General features: G+C 38.9%; 2 protein-coding genes and 1 long non-coding RNA gene across 3 annotated transcripts in view; 2 read left to right on the forward strand and 1 right to left on the reverse strand.

Annotated features, from left to right (window-relative positions):
• Window positions 1-3471, forward strand: part of LOC132136745 (tyrosine-protein kinase JAK2-like) — a 33019-nt gene extending 29548 nt beyond the window's left edge. The window contains exons 23-24 of the mRNA XM_059547369.1: window positions 3059-3172; window positions 3251-3471. Of these exons, the coding sequence (XP_059403352.1) occupies window positions 3059-3172; window positions 3251-3349 (213 nt within the window). The 3' untranslated portion in view covers window positions 3350-3471. The remainder of the gene's footprint in view (window positions 1-3058; window positions 3173-3250) is intronic.
• A 756-nt stretch (window positions 3472-4227) lies between these two features.
• LOC132136742 (uncharacterized) lies at window positions 4228-9586 on the forward strand. The gene is made up of 3 exons (XR_009431544.1): window positions 4228-4305; window positions 9084-9178; window positions 9237-9586. It is a non-coding gene; the product is annotated as an uncharacterized LOC132136742 (long non-coding RNA).
• Window positions 9587-11801: 2215 nt separating this feature from the next.
• Window positions 11802-15011, reverse strand: LOC132136746 (uncharacterized). Its single transcript, XM_059547370.1, has 4 exons — window positions 14863-15011; window positions 14099-14282; window positions 12890-13787; window positions 11802-12114 (listed from the first exon to the last, which is right to left on the reverse strand). Exons 1-4 carry the CDS (start codon window positions 15009-15011, stop codon window positions 11921-11923), a joined length of 1425 nt encoding a protein of 474 aa, XP_059403353.1. The 3' UTR covers window positions 11802-11920.
• Between the last annotated feature and the right edge of the window lie 4989 nt (window positions 15012-20000).

Consider the following 20000-nt stretch of genomic DNA (forward strand, 5'->3'; position numbering starts at 1 on the left):
CACATCATCTCATCATCACATCACACCATCTCATCATCACATCACATCATCTCATCATTACACCATCACATCATCACATCTCATCATCACACCATCTCATCATCACATCATCTCATCATTACACCATCTCATCACATCACATCATCTCATCATCACATCACATCATCTCATCATTACACCATCTCATCATCACATCACATCATCTCATTATTACACCATCACATCATCTCATCATTACACCATCTCATCAAATCGCATCATCACATCATCTCATCATCACATCATCTCATCATTACACCATCTCATCACATCACATCATCACATCATCTCATCATCACATCATCTCATCATTACACCATCTCATCATCACATCACATCATCTCATCATTACACCATCTCATCACATCACATCATCTCATCATTACACCATCTCATCATCACATCACATCATCTCATCATCACATCATCACATCATCTCATCATTACACCATCTCATCACATCACATCATCTCATCATCACATCATCTCATCATTACACCATCTCATCACATAATCTCATCATCACATCATCTCATCATCACATCATCTCATCATTACACCATCTCATCACATAATCTCATCATCACATCATCTCATCATCACATCATCTCATCATTACACCATCTCATCACATCACATCATCTCATCATCACATCATCTCATCATTACACCATCTCATCACATCACATCATCACATAATCTCATCATCACATCATCTCATCATTACACCATCTCATCATCACATCATCTCATCATTACACCATCTCATCATCACATCATCACATCACATCATCTCATCATTACACCATCTCATCATCACATCACATCATCTCATCATTACACCATCTCATCACATCGCATCATCGCATCATCTCATCATCACATCATCTCATCATTACACCATCTCATCATCACATCACATCATCACATAATCTCATCATCACATCATCTCATCATTACACCATCTCATCATCACATCATCTCATCATTACACCATCTCATCATCACATCATCACATCACATCATCTCATCATTACACCATCTCATCATCACATCACATCATCTCATCATTACACCATCTCATCACATCGCATCATCACATCATCTCATCATTACACCATCTCATCACATCATCTCATCATTACACCATCTCATCATCACATCACATCATCTCATCATTACACCATCTCATCATCACATCACATCATCTCATCACATCATCTCATCATTACACCATCTCATCATCACATCATCACATCACATCATCATTACACCATCACATCACATCATCACACCATCTCATCATCACATCACATCATCTCATCATTACACCATCTCATCATCACATCATCACATCACATCATCTCATCATTACACCATCTCATCATCACATCACATCATCTCATCATTACACCATCTCATCACATCGCATCATCACATCATCTCATCATCACATCATCTCATCACATCATCTCATCATTACACCATCTCATCATCACATCACATCATCACATAATCTCATCATCACATCATCTCATCATTACACCATCTCATCATCACATCATCTCATCATTACACCATCTCATCATCACATCATCACATCATCTCATCATTACACCATCTCATCATCACATCACATCATCTCATCATTACACCATCTCATCACATCGCATCATCACATCATCTCATCATTACACCATCTCATCACATCATCTCATCATTACACCATCTCATCATCACATCACATCATCTCATCATTACACCATCTCATCATCACATCACATCATCTCATCATTACACCATCTCATCATCACATCACATCATCTCATCACATCATCTCATCATTACACCATCTCATCATCACATCATCACATCACATCATCATTACACCATCACATCACATCATCACACCATCTCATCATCACATCACATCATCTCATCATTACACCATCTCATCATCACATCATCACATCACATCATCTCATCATTACACCATCTCATCATCACATCACATCATCTCATCATTACACCATCTCATCATCACATCATCACATCTCATCATTACACCATCTCATCACATCACATCATCACACCATCTCATCATCACATCATCTCATCATTACACCATCTCATCATCACATCATCTCATCATCACATCACCATTACACCATCACATCACATCATCACACCATCTCATCATCACATCACATCATCTCATCATTACACCATCTCATCATCACATCATCACATCACATCATCTCATCATTACATCATTACATCATCACATCACATCATCACACCATCTCATCATCACATCATCTCATCATTACACCATCTCATCATCACATCATCTCATCATCACATCATCACATCACATCATCATTACACCATCACATCACATCATCACACCATCTCATCATCACATCACATCATCTCATCATTACACCATCTCATCATCACATCATCTCATCACATCACATCATCACACCATCTCATCATCACATCATCTCATCATTACACCATCTCATCATCACATCATCTCATCATCACATCACATCATCATTACATCATCACATCACATCATCACACCATCTCATCATCACATCACATCATCTCATCATTACACCATCTCATCATCACATCATCACATCACATCATCTCATCATTACATCATTACATCATCACATCACATCATCACATCATTACACCATCACATCAGAGAGTGCTTAGAGTGTTTTATATGACTATTACTATTATTCTGTTCTAATTTGTTTCTCAAACACCAGTGTGAATGTAATTTAGACTGAAACTTGAGTCTGATTTAAAGTCTTCAGTCGTCTTCGTTAAGAGCATGAGTTGGAGCTCTTGATTCTGACTTCTCAAAGTGAACTAGACAAAATGATTTTACTTTACAATGTACAACATTGAGATTTTCTTCCAATTCTTCATTTGTCTTTTTGATAGATATTGTGAAATCATTGGTTAGGGTATGCTAAGGTAACGTGAGTGTTTGTGTCAGGTGTTTCTGGAGCAGATGGGCGAGGACAAGCAGGGTCTGATGATCGTGTATCACCTGATCGATCTCCTGAAGCGAGGCTATCGTCTGCCGGCTCCCGAGGGCTGTCCTGTGCAGGTAAGGAGCGCCAGACGCTGGAGTGAATCCCAGCGGAGCGTCGAGAGAGACTGACCCGTCTGTGTGTGTGTGTGACAGGTCCAGCTGCTGATGAAGGACTGCTGGGACACAGAGCCGGCCGATCGGCCCTCGTTCACAGATCTCACCGAGAGACTCGACTCCATCCAGAGCATCTGATCCAACATCAGTCTCCCGACGCTCCACACGGAGACAGGGAATTCTGGGATTCCGTTTGTTCTTCTGCTTTATCAGGGGTTTCAAACGGTTTAAGAGCCAAGGAAACAGAAATATGAGGATGCCCTTAAGAGGGCTCTATGATGTCCAGATGTAGAAAACACGGAATCACGGAATCCAGTCATAAAAATGGAATTTACGGTATAACACGGAACGTCACGGAATGAAAGTTAAGATGAATGTGTCAAAAATAGGTTATTCAGTTTCTACCAATTTGCGATATGGACTAGTATCTGTAAATATTAAGCCACAGAAAGACTATTTCTATATGAATCGTGTCTGCGTGAATGAACCGGTTTTGTTTACTACACACTGAATTTGACGACATTGTGACAGAAATACATTTATATTGTTCAGTAGAATGTACTTACTACAACTGCTACTATTAAATTGTTTTTTTAAAGAACAAATCACACATTTCTAACTTTTAAAAATTTGAATAGGAAATCCACTTTGTTTGCCAAAAGACAGAGTATGTTTAATTTTCAAACATTAAACGAGAACTGAAATTAATGTTTTATGCCTTCAGTTGATTACCTGAAAAAATTAAATGCATAACAGAATTTCTAAGAGAGAAAAACATTTCATAAGGCTTTGGTGCATTCAAATAATTAGATGAAACACAGAATTTGGTAACTATAAAATATATGGTGCATTTAATAGGGTCCTAAATTTAATTTTTGTTAAACTTTGAATAAATTAATGTAAAAATATGTTTCATGATTGTAATTAATTCTATTAAAAAGGAGTCCAAAAAAAAAAATTTGGAACAAAAAAAGCCCTTCCTCAAGCGTGTCATTCTAGAGACAATATAATATAATATATAATAATACAAGAGCTCATCTTCAGATGGGTTGTATTTCGGTCTTCATTATTTCATGAATGGTTTGGACAGGGGTGTCGCTGTTGGACAGTGTTTTCTCTACTTCCTGTTGGCCTTCTGTAGCAAATTGTAGCTCCGTGTAGCGGTTTTTATTTTATTTTTTTCTCTAGAATCTTTATCTTACTATCACTCTCTGTTTTTTAAAGTGATAAAATATAACTTAATTCACACCATATTTCTGATATTATCGATCAATCTTATCAGATTAACTTTGATCGTTCACTTTTATTTTATATCCGTGAGTGCAGTACACCTGCAAAGCATTAGCACTCGTTAGCTTGTCATTAGCGTCTTCATTCGAACCTATCGCTGTTTTCTTTTCTCTTCTCCCTCGCTCCAGTCTTTCACAAGTTCATCAAACAACCGCAGTAAGAATATTTCATCAAGCACGGTGAGTAATGGCTTCTCCTATCATTGTTTCTTGCACCTCTTGCCACATGTACAGTTTATCTATCTCTGTCGCTGATGAGGGATTCACATGTGATAAATGCAGGGAAATAGTTAGGCTAACAGAGAAGATTTCAGAATTAGAGACACTCATCCAAACTTTAATTGAGGACAGTAAGAATGTTAGGGCTCTAGATACGGCTTTGGATGCGTCTAGCTCAGGGATTCCTGTACATTGTTCGGTTCCGGAAACAGAGCCCCAGCAGCAGGGCAACTGGGTGACGGTGAGGCAGCGTAGTCGTGGGTCAAAACACCGCTCTTCTGTTCCGATCAAAACATTAAACAGGTTCTCCCCACTCAGTGATGCACCCACTGAGAAACCTGATGAAAGTGCTCTAGTTATTGGTGATTCTATTGTACGGAACGTGAATATGGAGACACCAGCCACCATAGTCAAATGTTTACCGGGAGCCAGAGCGCCTGACATCTTGGCAAATTTAAAAGTGCTGGCTAATGCTAAACGTAAATACAGTAAGATTGTTATTCATGCCGGCGCTAATGATGTTCGACTTCGCCAGTCGGAGATCACTAAAAATAACATTAAAGAGGTGTGTGAACTTGCAAGCACGATGTCAGACACTGTAATATGCTCTGGTCCCCTCCCTGCTTACCGTGGTGATGAGATGCATAGCAGATCGTCATCACTCAATGGCTGGATGTCTAAGTGGTGCCCACAGAATAACATAGGTTTCATAGACAATTGGGCGAGCTTTTGGGGCAGACCTGACCTGTTTAAAAGAGATGGTCTTCATCCCTCCTGGGGTGGCGCCACTCTTCTCTCTAGAAATATGGCAAATAGTCTTAGTGTTTATACTTGACTAACTGGGGCCTAGGTCAGGAAGCAGACAGACTGGCTAAACCGACCGTCTGCTAGCTGCCTCCCGTCACAGAGGTCAGTTAATTCTCAGCACATAGAGACTCTTTCACCTAGATATCACACTATAGAGACTGTGTCTGTTCCCCGAACTAGAAAATACAAAAAACGTCCAAACCAAGTTAAGATTAACAATTTAATTGAGGTTCAACAAATAAAAAACAGAAGCAATATGGATAAACAAATGATAAAGCTTGGCTTATTGAATATCAGATCCCTTTCTACGAAAACACTTTTTGTAAATAATATGATCACTGATCATAATATAGATGTACTCTGTTTGACAGAAACCTGGCTAAAACCTGATGATTACATTATTTTAAATGAGTCCACCCCCCAAGATTACTGTTATAAACATGAGCCACGTCTAAAAGGCAAAGGGGGAGGTGTTGCTTCAATTTATAACAACGTTTTCAGGATTTCTCAGAGGGCAGGCTACAAGTATAACTCGTTTGAAGTAATGGTACTTCATATAACATTATCCAGAGAAACAAATGTTAATGATAAATCCCCTGTTATGTTTGCACTGGCTACTGTATACAGGCCACCAGGGCACCATACAGACTTTATTAAAGAGTTTGGTGATTTTACATCCGAGTTAGTTCTGGCTGCAGATAAAGTTTTAATAGTTGGTGATTTTAATATCCATGTTGATAATGAAAACGATGCATTGGGATCAGCATTTATAGACATTCTGAACTCTATTGGTGTTAGACAACACGTTTCAGGACCTACTCATTGTCGAAATCATACTCTAGATTTAATACTGTCGCATGGAATTGATGTTGATGGTGTTGAAATTATTCAGCCAAGTGATGATATCTCAGATCATTATTTAGTTCTTTGCAAAATTCATATAGCCAAAATTGTAAATTCTACTTCTTGTTACAAGTATGGAAGAACCATCACTTCTACCACAAAAGACTGCTTTTTAAGTTATCTTCCTGATGTATCCAAATTCCTTAGCATATCCAAAACCTCAGAACAACTTGATGATGTAACAGAAACTATGGACTCTCTCTTTTCTAGCACTTTAAATAAAGTTGCTCCTTTACGCTTAAGGAAGGTTAAGGAAAACAGTTTGACACCATGGTATAATGAGCATACTCGCACCCTAAAGAGAGCAGCCCGAAAAATGGAGCGCAGCTGGAGGAAAACAAAACTAGAGGTATTTCGTATTGCTTGGCAGGAAAGTAACATATCCTACAGAAAAGTATTAAAAACTGCTAGATCCGATTACTTTTCTTCTCTTTTAGAAGAAAACAAACATAACCCCAGGTATTTATTCAATACAGTGGCTAAATTAATGAAAAATAAAGCCTCAATAAGTGTTGACATTGCCCAAAATCACAGCAGTAATGACTTTATGAACTACTTTACTTCTAAAATCGATACTATTAGAGATAAAATTGCAACCATTCAGCCGTCAGCTACAGTATCACATCAGACAGGGCACTATAGTCCCCCTGAGGAACAGTTCCACTCATTCTCTACTATAGGAGAGGAAGAATTGTATAAACTTGTTAAATCATCTAAACCAACAACATGTATGTTAGACCCTATACCATCTAAGCTCCTAAAAGAGGTGCTTCCAGAAGTCATAGATCTTCTTCTGACTATTATTAATTCCTCATTGTCATTAGGAGATGTCCCCAAAACCTTCAAACTGGCTGTTATTAAGCCTCTCATCAAAAAACCACAACTTGACCCCAAAGAACTAGTTAATTATAGACCAATCTCGAATCTCCCTTTTCTGTCCAAGATACTAGAAAAGGTAGTATCGTCACAATTATATTCCTTCTTAGAGAAAAATGGTATATGTGAGGATTTCCAGTCAGGATTTAGACCGTATCATAGTACTGAGACTGCTCTTCTTAGAGTTACAAATGATCTGCTCTTATCATCTGATCGTGGGTGTATCTCTCTATTAGTTTTATTGGATCTTAGTGCTGCGTTTGACACAATTGACCACAACATTCTTTTGCATAGACTTGAACACTTTGTTGGCATCAGTGGAAGTGCATTAGCATGGTTTAAATCGTACTTATATGACCGCCATCAGTTCGTAGCAGTGAATGAAGATGTATCCTATCGATCACAAGTGCAGTATGGAGTACCTCAAGGCTCAGTACTAGGGCCGCTACTCTTCACGCTTTATATGTTACCCTTGGGAGATATCATCAGGAAACATGGTGTTAGCTTTCACTGTTATGCTGATGATACTCAGCTCTATATTTCTTCGCAGCCCGGTGAAACACACCAATTTGAAAAACTAATGGATTGCATAGTCGATATAAAAAACTGGATGACGAGTAATTTCTTACTGCTAAATTCTGAAAAAACAGAGGTGTTAATTATAGGACCTAAAAACTCTGCTTGTAATAACCTAGAACACTGTCTAAGACTTGATGGTTGCTCTGTCAATTCTTCGTCATCAGTTAGGAACCTAGGTGTGCTATTTGATCGCAATCTTTCCTTAGAAAGCCACGTTTCTAGCATTTGTAAAACTGCATTTTTCCATCTCAAATATATATCTAAATTACGGCATATGCTCTCAATGTCAAATTCTGAAATGTTAATCCATGCATTTATGACCTCAAGGTTAGATTATTGTAATGCTTTATTGGGTGGTTGTTCTGCACGCTTAGTAAACAAACTACAGCTAGTCCAAAATGCAGCAGCAAGAGTTCTTACTAGAACCAGGAAGTATGACCATATTAGCCCGGTCCTGTCAACACTGCACTGGCTCCCTATCAAGCATCGCATAGATTTTAAAATATTGCTTATTACTTATAAAGCCCTGAATGGTTTAGCACCTCAGTATTTGAATGAGCTCCTTTTACATTATAATCCTCTACGTCCGCTACGTTCTCAAAACTCAGGCAATTTGATAATACCTAGAATATCAAAATCAACTGCGGGCGGCAGATCCTTTTCCTATTTGGCGCCTAAACTCTGGAATAACCTACCTAACATTGTTCGGGAGGCAGACACACTCTTGCAGTTTAAATCTAGATTAAAGACCCATCTCTTTAACCTGGCATACACATAACATACTAATATGATTCTTCTGCACAATCTGACTTTGCTGCAGTCTGGAATTGAACTACTGGTTTCGTCTGGTCAGAGGAGAACTGGCCCCCCAACTGAGCCTGGTTTCTCCCAAGGTTTTTTTCTCCATTCTGTCACCGATGGAGTTTCGGTTCCTTCCCGCTGTCGCCTCTGGCTTGCTTAGTTGGGGTCACTTCATCTACAGCGATATCATTGACTTGATTGCAAATAAATGCACAGACACTATTTAACTGAACAGAGATGACATCACTGAATTCAATGATGAACTGCCTTTAACTATCATTTTGCATTATTGACACTGTTTTCCTAATTAATGTTGTTCAGTTGCTTTGACGCAATGTATTTTGTTTAAAGCGCTATATAAATAAAGGTGACATTGACATTGACATTTGGAAACCCAGGATGAGCTGAATGTCCCTCAGAAGATCAAACCCTTCTGTGTTCAGTCCGAGACAGAAGATCATTAGCCTGAAGTCTCTTTAAAAGACAGGTTTGTGTACAGTAATAATGATGAATGAAGTTAACGAGTCTCAAATTGAGTGGGATGTTTGTAGATATATTTGTGTCCTGAATCCAGATCCTGAAGTCTGTGCTGTGTTTATCACCAGAAGATCTCAATCAGATGCTCCTGATCACAATCATTTTATTTAAAGGATTATAGATGAGATTCCACCCTAACAGAGAAGCACCACGACATCATCTTCATCTCAATCTTCATCTCAAACACAGATTCAGCTACAGACTCTTTAACTCAATCAGTGTGAACGCACTAAATGATTGTTTTTTTATTATTCTTTATATTTTTGAGGTAAACCGGTTTACTGAATGTTAAAGATGTTCCAAAGACATGCAAGCAATGTTTGCTTTTTTCTATAAAACCAAGTAAATAAAAACATTTTGCAAATAATAACATGTTTAATTTATTGTCTGTGTATGTATTTTATTCTGATTCGAGAACTGAAATGAACTGAACTGATTCTTGTCATCTCTAGATAATTCTAATGTTCAAACCATAGACAGTAAAAGAAACGGACACAGCGACCCCATTGGATTCAACGGAGACAAGTGAAGTCAATTAGAAGCACGCACTTCCTGGGGGTCGAGCGTACTGCGCAGACTCAAACAGAGCTTGATGACGTAGATGTCACGTGAGCAACCTGTAAGTCTTCTAATCGCTGTGCCAAGAGAAATCTGAATCACCCACTGAATCTTCCAGAGAAGGCAAGCGTGAACAGGAGCAAATTTTGGTAAGTATTCGGACTAATTATCTCCCTTGACTTTATGCCTCCACGTCCCCCCCCCCGATAGCCTCATAGACAGTAAAAGATTAACTGCGAGCTTCTCCTCCTGTCCAAACGGTAATTTCTCTACTGTGCGACAGAGAGTCGCTGGTTATGACGCAATCGTTAGCCTATTTTTTTTTTTTTTTACAAAAACTGCTTCTACGGGACCATAACGTAAGATACAAGGTAATGGAGCCTTTTATACATTTTCGTGTTTCTTTATAAATAATTAATGGACAAATGGAGTCTTTCAACGCCTCAGATGTAAAGTTATTCGCTGTCAAAGTGACGCCAAAATGAATGGGAGTCAATGGAATGCTAACAGCAGGTGGGGGTCCGCTAGCCAATGGCGGCGCACAGGGCTGCTTCAAAACAATATGAAACCCTGCCCCCCTGGTTCAAACCGAACTACAGATGAACGGAAGTTAAATGAGAACGGAACGTGAATAAACTTAGGTTACGATTATTCGCGCTTTCATATATCAGTGTATATTTAGTTTTCACACGTATTTAAACGTCTGACTTTGGTCTATTAAATAAATAAATATATAAACTGCAACCGCAAGCGAGTCGGGTTGGCGCCAGATTAAAATAAGCGCAAATTTACTCGGGTTTGAATTTAGTGATTAATGAACGCGTTAATAGCGGCCAGTCTGTGACAAAAGTTAAAAAGGACATAAACCTTTGGATAAAAGCGTCTGTTAAATGTAAACGTAAAAGTGCAGCAGCTGCGTCTTACCTTCTCAAACTCCACGCGTGGCTGTGTACGGTCGTTCTATGACGTCATCCTCCACGTGCAGCTGAAAACATTCAAAAGCTTCGTAACGTCATTTCTTTTACTGTCTATGATTCAGACCAGCAGCACCGGAAACGAAAGATTGCGATCAAGTAGCACACCTAGGTTCCTAACTGATGATGAAGAATTGACAGAGCAACCATCAAGTCTTAGACAGTGTTCTAGGTTATTACAAGCAGAGTTTTTAGGTCCTATAATTAACACCTCTGTTTTTTCAGAATTTAGCAGTAAGAAATTACTCGTCATCCAGTTTTTTATATCAATGTTGTATCAAAAGAATGTTGTGGTCAATTGTGTCAAACGCAGCACTAAGATCCAATAAAACTAATAGAGAGATACACCCACGATCAGATGATAAGAGCAGATCATTTGTAACTCTAAGAAGAGCAGTCTCAGTACTATGATACGGTCTAAATCCTGACTGGAAATCCTCACAGATACAAATTATGTTGTTATTGTTTTCTCTGCGTACAGTTAGTGTTCTCACAACTTCAGTTGAACCACTGATGACACATGGACTATTTTACAGATGTTCTTGCTGTGTTTCTGGGTCTGGGAACATTTCAGTGTCGTTGCTATCAGAGAACTCTCAGATTTGATCAGAACTATCTTCATGTGTGTTCTGAAGATGAACGAAGGTCTCACGGAGGGAGTAATTAAAGACAGAAGTTTCATTTTTGGGTGAACTAATGCAAGTACACTAATTATCGTTGTTCAGCATGAGAAAATGATGCAGTATTGATGTGCACATGCACAGTAAACTGTGAAGGGAAAATCTGACTCTGAACATCTGAAATGTCAGGATCACGGATTTGTGTGAACATTTTAACAATTTAAAGAATGTTTTTCCACTTTTAATCAAAAGGTTAAACGTTCTTCATCAGTGCTCATACAGAACCTCTGAAGAATGAAGAATGGTTCACTGATTCATCTGTAACTTGAGGAGGTTTTACCAGAGGAAATCACTCACAGCAGCCTTTATTCGTTTGGGTTTATGAACAAATTATTAGTCAGTAATATGGAAGTTGCAAACAATTTGATGTTTATTAGTGTGATCATATGAACAGATGTGAAATAAATAAATACATCTGAAGCACTGGGATAATCAAACAGTTCAGTTCTTCATCAGTGAGTCCTTCATCATCATCATCAGTGAGTCTCAGCACAGGAGGCTGATGTCATTCTTGGTGCAGCCCTGATGGCAGCACATTCCCGCCAGTCCCATGGAGAAGTTCCGCCTCCTCCGGTCGCCGGGGTCTCTCTTCCGGTCGCCGGGGTGTGCATCGCTCAGAATGGACAGCAGATCTGAGAGAGACGGGCTGAGCTCTTCATCTCTGTCCAGCAGCAGCTGACCTGTGACACACAAACACACTTCCCATCATGCTTCACTTTGATGATTGACACATATATCATTTATGATATGAGATTACTCTGTTTAATAAGTGATGTATTATATTCACATTGAGATTTTCTAATCAAACAGCTGTAAATAGTGACACAAGTAGCTAATTCCTGACATTATTTTCATTTACAGATTTGTCTTGTATTATAATTCATATTGTTGCACTTTCATCCATAAATTAGGCTACATCTGAAATACAGACTGACGAGCAAACAAATCATTTCTATAAATTCTGTTATTGGATTTTTTCCTTGTAATAAATGCACATTGAAATATTTAAATAAGCCAGGACTTCACATCGCTCCTCTTTTTAATTGGTTCTAAATAAACAGTTATTATTGTTGATGATGATGAAGATGATGAAGTGTAAGTATACACTGTGGTGGTTTTATAGCATGCTGTTACTTCAGTATCACTGAGATACTAATTTAGTTTTATAACATTTCTAAATGAGTTTTTATTTTTGTCTTTCCATTTCCATTTTAACATTTTAGTTATTCTGTTTTTTTTGTCATTTTTATTCGTTTTATAAATTGTCTATATAGTTTCTATTTTTTCCATTAATTTCAAGTTTGAGTAATTCGTAGAACATCACTAAACTGAATGCAAAAAAGAAATGTTGCTTAGCTGAAATAAAATATGTTTAAAATATTTTTATGTAAAATATGTATTGTTTTTATATATATCTCAGAAAAAGTTTTTTAGTTTTTGTAAGATTATAATAACCCTGGTCGGCAGGAAGATGACTGTAACTATAAATTAATGATGATGAAGGTGATGATGATGGTGACGGTGAGGATGGTGATGATGGTGAAGGTGGTGATGATGATAGTGAAGGAGAGGATGGTGATGAAGGTGGTGATAGTGAAGGTGAGGATGATGGTGAAGGAGGTGATGGTGATGATGGTGAAGGTGAGGATGGTGATGATGAGGATGGTGATGATGATGGTGAAGGTGGTGATGATGATCGTGAAGGAGAGGATGGTGATGATGGTGAAGGAGAGGATGGTGAAGGTGGGGATGGTGATGATAATGATGATGGTGAAGGTGAGGATGATGATGGTGAAGGTGGTAATGATGGTGAAGATGGTGATGATAGCGATGAAGGTGATGATGGTGAAGGTGAGGATGGTGATGATGATGGTGAAAGTGAGGATGGTGATGATGATGGTGACGGTGAGGATGGTGATGATGATGGTGAAGGTGGTGATGATGATAGTGAAGGAGAGGATGGTGATGAAGGTGATGATGGTGAAGGTGAGGATGATGGTGAAGGAGAGGATGGTGATGAAGGTGATGATGATGATGGTGAAGGTGAGGATGGTGATGATGATGGTGAAGGTGAGGATGGTGATGATAATGGTGAAGGTGGTGATGATGATAATGATGAAGGTGATGATAATGATGGTGAAAGTGAGGAGGATGATGGTGAAGGTGGTAATGATGATGATGAAGGTGAAGGTGGTGATGATGATAGTGAAGGAGAGGATGGTGATGAAGGTGATGATGGTGAAGGTGAGGATGGTGATGAAGGTGATGATGATGATGGTGAAGGTGAGGATGGTGATGATGATGGTGAAGGTGAGGATGGTGATGATAATGGTGAAGGTGGTGATGATGATAATGATGAAGGTGATGATAATGATGGTGAAAGTGAGGAGGATGATGGTGAAGGTGGTAATGATGATGATGAAGGTGAAGGTGGTGATGATGATAGCGATGAAGGTTATAATGATGATGGTGAAGGTGAGGATGGTGATGATGATGGTGACGGTGAGGATGGTGATGATGATGGTGAAGGTGAGGATGATGATAGTGAAGGAGAGGATGGTAATGAAGGTGATGATGATGTGAAGGTGAGGATGGTGATGATGATGGTGGTGAAGGTGATGATGATGCTAAAGGTGATGATGATGATGATGATGATGATGATGCTAAAGGTGATGATGATAATGGTGAAGGTGAGGATGGTGATGATGATGGTGAAGTTGGTGATGATGATAGTGATGAAGGTGATGATGATGATAGTGAAGGTTGTAATGATGTTGATGAAGGTGATGATGGTGATATGATGATAGTGATGAAGGTGATGATGATGGTGATGATGAAGGTGATTATGCTGAAGGTGATGATGATGACGATGATGATGATGATGACGATGATGGTGAAGGTGGTGATGATGACAGTGATGAAGGTGATTATGGTGATGATGATGGTGAAGGTGGTGATGATGATAGTGATGATGATGGTGAAAGTGAGGATGGTGATGATGGTGGTGTAGGTGATGATGATGATGGTGAATGTGATGATGATGATGGTGAAGGTGGTGATGATGATAGTGACGAAGGTGATGATGATGATGGTGAAGGTGAGGATGGTGATGATGAAAGTGAAGGTGAGGATGATGATGATGATGGTGAAGGTGAGGATGGTGATGATGATAGTTGTGAAGGTGATGATGCTAAAGGTGATGATGATGGTGAAGGTGAGGATGGTGATGATGATGAAGGTGATGATAGTGATGATGATGGGGAAGGTGGGGTTGATGATGATGATGCTAAAGGTGATGATGATGCTAAAGGTGATGATGATGATGGTGATGATAAAGGTGGGGTTGATGATGATGATGATGCTAAAGGTGATGATGATGATGGTGATGAAGGCAAGCAGTACCGGGCTGAGAGGCGCTCCTCCTCAACCGGGAGCCTCCACAGGTGAAGATCACAGCTCTGATGAACTCCCGGCCACAGAGTTTCACTCCAAAATCTCTCGGTAAATCCACGCTCCCGCGCACACACACACACACCAGCAGAAGTGCAGAGAACACGCCACACATCTTCACACACATCATTAACACGAGCTTATGAGAAAACACTGCGAGTTCCTCGAGCAGCTTTCTGATGATTCTCCATCAGTTCACACAGACTTTATACAGACACGGATTGACGTCACACACACACACACACACACAATCAGTAACACACACACACACACACACAGCTGACGGTGTTTTGCTCTTCCTGACGATGAAGCATGAGACCGGCTGCAGAGCTCTTATCTGTCACAGACAATATTCAAATGAGTACACGTTTAGTTAATTATTCAGCAGCTCTCATTAACATAACTGCATATGTATGTGGTCTGTTAACATCTCACATTTCCATGTTTTGTCTCCAGGTCAGTTTTGAAAGCCACTTCCTGTCTACAAGCGGAAGTTCTCTGACACGACTTTTCATGGAGATTCTTTAAGAAGCATTAATTATGATTATTAAAAGCCAGAAGCAGACGTGCTGTGACAGATTACAAGTTTCCTGATTTCACACTCGCCGGGTGTTTTAATGACGATGATGATGTAAAAGCTCAGCATACAAAATGATGTAAATTACCAGGAATAAAATTAGTTAATGAGGAGAAGTCAACGATAACCCAGCCACCCCCAGGGTCCAGTCACATTTTCCCATTTAGAAACACAAAAGTATTAACAATCTTTAACCAATCAGATGGATAAGTGCTAATCAAACTAATAGTGTGAGTGTGTCTCATCTCATCTGAGCTGAAAGAGCTCGCGCCTGGTTTCTCTCAAGCAGAATAAATCCGGTCTGATTTCTGATTTAGAAACTTCTGTCTATATAAACCCTAAATGTTTCATTCAGATTCACATATTCTATTACATGTGCATTACATATATTACATGTGCATATATGTATTCAGAACCAAACTTCAGCACGTGCACAGACCGGAGAAATCCACGAGACACTGTCAACAGAGTAACTGAGAAAAAACTGACGTTTGTCCTGCTAACACAATAATAATAATAATAATAATGTCAAACTAATTTTACAATTATTACTTCTGACTTACAATCAGAAGAACTTTTTTTTGTGCAAATATTTAGTAACTGTTCCATCTCCAGAATATTTCATAAGACGTGAGACATAAACACATGCATAAATATATTTTTGAAATCTGATTATGAAAATAGTCAGACTCAAGTCTTACCATAATTATTAATAACATAATAAGTCCAGCTGAGTGATCAATCTGATTATTTAGTGTCACGTAAACGTAGAGAACGGGTTCGAATGGACGTCGAGATTTCAAGCGCATCTGAATGTCCAGTGTTTATCTCAAGAGATGCTCGTTTCACTACAGTTCACAGAAAGCAGCAGTATGAGTGAGGAATAAACATACGGTGATTTCCATTTCACAGAACATGTCATGCCTGAATATTTATGAATGCTTCTGCTCACAGATAAAATCTCTCTCCAGAACCAGGTTCATAACTGTGTGTTCCAGCGCTGGCTAACATCTTCATTAATTAACTAAAGCAGAAGCTCCACTGATGAGCGTCAAAGATGCTTCATGACTCTGCTCTATCAATCCAAGGATAAACGTAGATTCGGTGAGATGTTGAGAAGGACCAGAGAGCGACGCAGAGGTGATGAAGTGACCTTTCCCTGAAAAGAAACGTGAAGATTGTTAACTGTGACCCGGACCTGATGACCAGACTGAACACGGTCTGTGTTTACATGATAAAACACAACCTTGATCGACTCTCACGGGAACAGAACGGAGAAACAGCATTCCAACAGATGTTTATATCAAGTACAACAAATATATAAAAATCACTTCTGTTCTCTCCGATTTTAAAAAGCATGCTGAAATCTGGACTGATGGACGTCACTGAGCTTTCTTTCTCTTTTGGTTTAAAAGAATAATGTGAACAGATGTTAAATTTGGTACTGAAGTACAAACCGTGGAATGGACTGAGAAGCGTCTGTCTGATTTCTGCTCACACGTAATCCACAATTTCATCATCTTCCTTTCCAGGACAATTTAAAATGCCATTAGCTTCAGCGTCAGAGCAGCGGAAGTGACAAACAAAGAGACGAGGTGATAGACTCACGGGAGCAGAAGAGCCGGTCAAACATCTACAACGAGACGAGACACAGACGAGTGACCGCATGATGAGCTGAAACACGTCATCAGGGTCGGTCAGGGATAGAGTAACTGACCCTAACCCATCATCTACATCTGAAACTGAAGACACAGTGTTTTCCTCACCCTCGAGGTGTCCTAGGTGTGTGACTTTCTTCTCTCAGATGAATCCAGTCTGAGTTAAAGCTTTATCATTGCAGTGGGTGGGTGTTTTTGTAACAGTCCAAAACACATCAAAGAAAGCGTGTTCATTCATTATGAAACGTGTCTCACAAGACTCCGGAATGTGACAGATACTGCAAGTGAGAGAAAAGTGTTCATCATCTTTGAAATATGGATATTTGTCTGATATAAAAATGTCTGTTTTTATTATTTTATTTATTATTCATTTTATTATGAATTCACGTGCTTTATTTGATGTGTTTGGACTGTTACAAAAAACACCCACCCACTGATTTCCAGCAAACTCACCGAACCTGAAGCTAACAGAGAATCTATGGGCAAGTGTGAAGAGGAAGAGAAGTAACATCTAACTAACAATAGAGAGGAACTGAAGACTGCTATCAGACCTGGGCTTCAGGAACACCTCAGCAGTGTCTCAGACTGATCGCCTCCACGCCACGCTGAAGCAGTCATTCATAAATGTTTCAGTTTGAATCTAGAATATAAGAAACTTTGCTTTTTTGAATTAAATTACAAAAAATAAAGAACTTTTCCATGATATTCACATTTTTGTATATGCTCACTTTAAATAGTAATTCTGCTGTTCAAAACCAAGAAAGCAACCGTGTAGGTGAATGGTGATGATGAACTGAAGCTCGTGAAAACACACACAGCATCCCGATCACTTTAGATAAACATTACATTCAGATCCATCAGAACAACTGAAACAAAAGTTGTAAAAAAGATTTCTGTTGCTCTCGAAAGCATCAGATGACATCAGCAGACGTGAAGCACCCTGAAGTATACATCAGACTCCTGCTGATCGTCTCTTAAAGAAGAGAAAGAGTGTGACTCTGGAGCAACATGATGGCGAGCCAAACAACACTCTCCATGTGACCTCGGGGCATTTCTGAAGCACAGAGATCATGATTTTTCATTATCCTAAAAAAAGAAGAGTAAATATGATGTTGCATGAGAAACAACAATATTTAGAAAGATGACCACACATTCCTGGAAGTGCTGGAGGAGCTTTAGGACGTTTATGAGATTGTGGGTGAATACGAGTATTAATGAGCAGAAATACCTGCACTGACCGAAGCCAGAGGAAGAAACGAGCACAGATTCACAGAGAAACACCAGAATCAGCCACAGAGACCTGACAGCATCTCTGGACCACGACTGGCTGGACAGATTTATATCTACATATTTGACTTGATTGTTTTTAACCACATTGGAATCCAAATTGGGAATCAATAAGAATCGAGTTGATCAAATTGAATCGATGTCCACCTAAGCAAGACTACATCTGAACTGGAGAATTGAGCTGAGCTGAGTGTGACTCATGTTCCTCATCAGAGCTTAATCAGTAACACAGACTTTATACAGACACGGACTGACGTCACACTCACTCACACACACACACACACACACACACACACACATACACATCAGTATTTGTGCGCTGTACGGCGGGCCAATGAACAAATACAACCATATTCTTCTGAATTGTTCATAATGTGTCAGCGAGTGGAGATTTTTCTCTTCATAACGTCACTGATGATGCCTCACGGGCCGAGATCCATCAGAAGAAGAGCATTTCGTGCAGGACGCGACTGCAATAAACCACTGGAGACCAGCGGAAACATGTCAAAACCAGCCAGGAATCACTCTGATCATGTCTTCACCATCACACCTCAGTCTGGACTCAGATGGACACTGATGGCTGTGTGATTACTCAGACACAGACCAATCTCAGACACATGACGAGACGCAGAAACTCCTGCTGATTCTGGAAGTTCTGCTCCATGCAGGAAACCCATCCTTTCCAGAAATATAACACATGAGCAGTGCTGGGAAGGGCACTTTGGACATTAGAAATAGCTATCATATTTAAAAAAGTACTGTAACTATTTCAATCACTTTATTAAAAGTACTGTATCTGTTTACATTTGATTACTTTTCTACATTTTTCTACAGGTTTCCAACTGTTGATGATTTCCAAACATGTAAGCCCTAACCTTACAGTAACTTTCAGAATCGTTCATCGTTTGAACTAAGATTACAATTATTAAATTTTAAAACACAGCCAACACAAATTCAGATTTAGCATCTCTATTTACTTTGAGATCATTCTGAGGTGTTAAACCTCAACAAGAAAATGTTTTGTAGTTATGATATTTGTAGATATTTTTAAATAAAATATTTGCACTGCTATGACTGGAAACACTGGCATCTAACAACGCCTTGGAAAAAAAGGAATATACATAAAGATATAAACAGAATAGTTATTGAATAAGCATGTGTTATTTTCTGTGTCCTAAACTCCTGAAACACTAGAGCAGTTTGTGTAAGAAATCAATGACATCTATGTGGGTGTTTGTGAAAAAACTATTCAGATGTAACCCTATTTGTACAGATTGTTAACATTTTCATAACTGTAATTTAATTACACACTTTTTCTCAGTTACGTTTATTATGCAATTAATTTATGTAATTTAGTTACATGTAACTAGTTACTTCCAAACACTGCGTATGAAACACAAAATCTTTCAAAACAGTCTTTCAGTAGAGTTCGAATGTATAAACACCAATATCATGTTTATGATTAATGTTTAATTTTAGAACTATTAGAATTCTGTTCCTTTTTCACCTGAAAAGAAACTGAAGTGAAATCCAATCAAATATGAAGAACGGATGTGTTCTTGGTTTGACAGATATAAAATAATATCTCAGAAAT

The sequence above is a fragment of the Carassius carassius genome, unplaced genomic scaffold (assembly GCF_963082965.1).
Source record: "Carassius carassius unplaced genomic scaffold, fCarCar2.1 SCAFFOLD_85, whole genome shotgun sequence".
In the NCBI taxonomy this organism is placed as follows: Eukaryota; Metazoa; Chordata; class Actinopteri; order Cypriniformes; family Cyprinidae; genus Carassius; species Carassius carassius.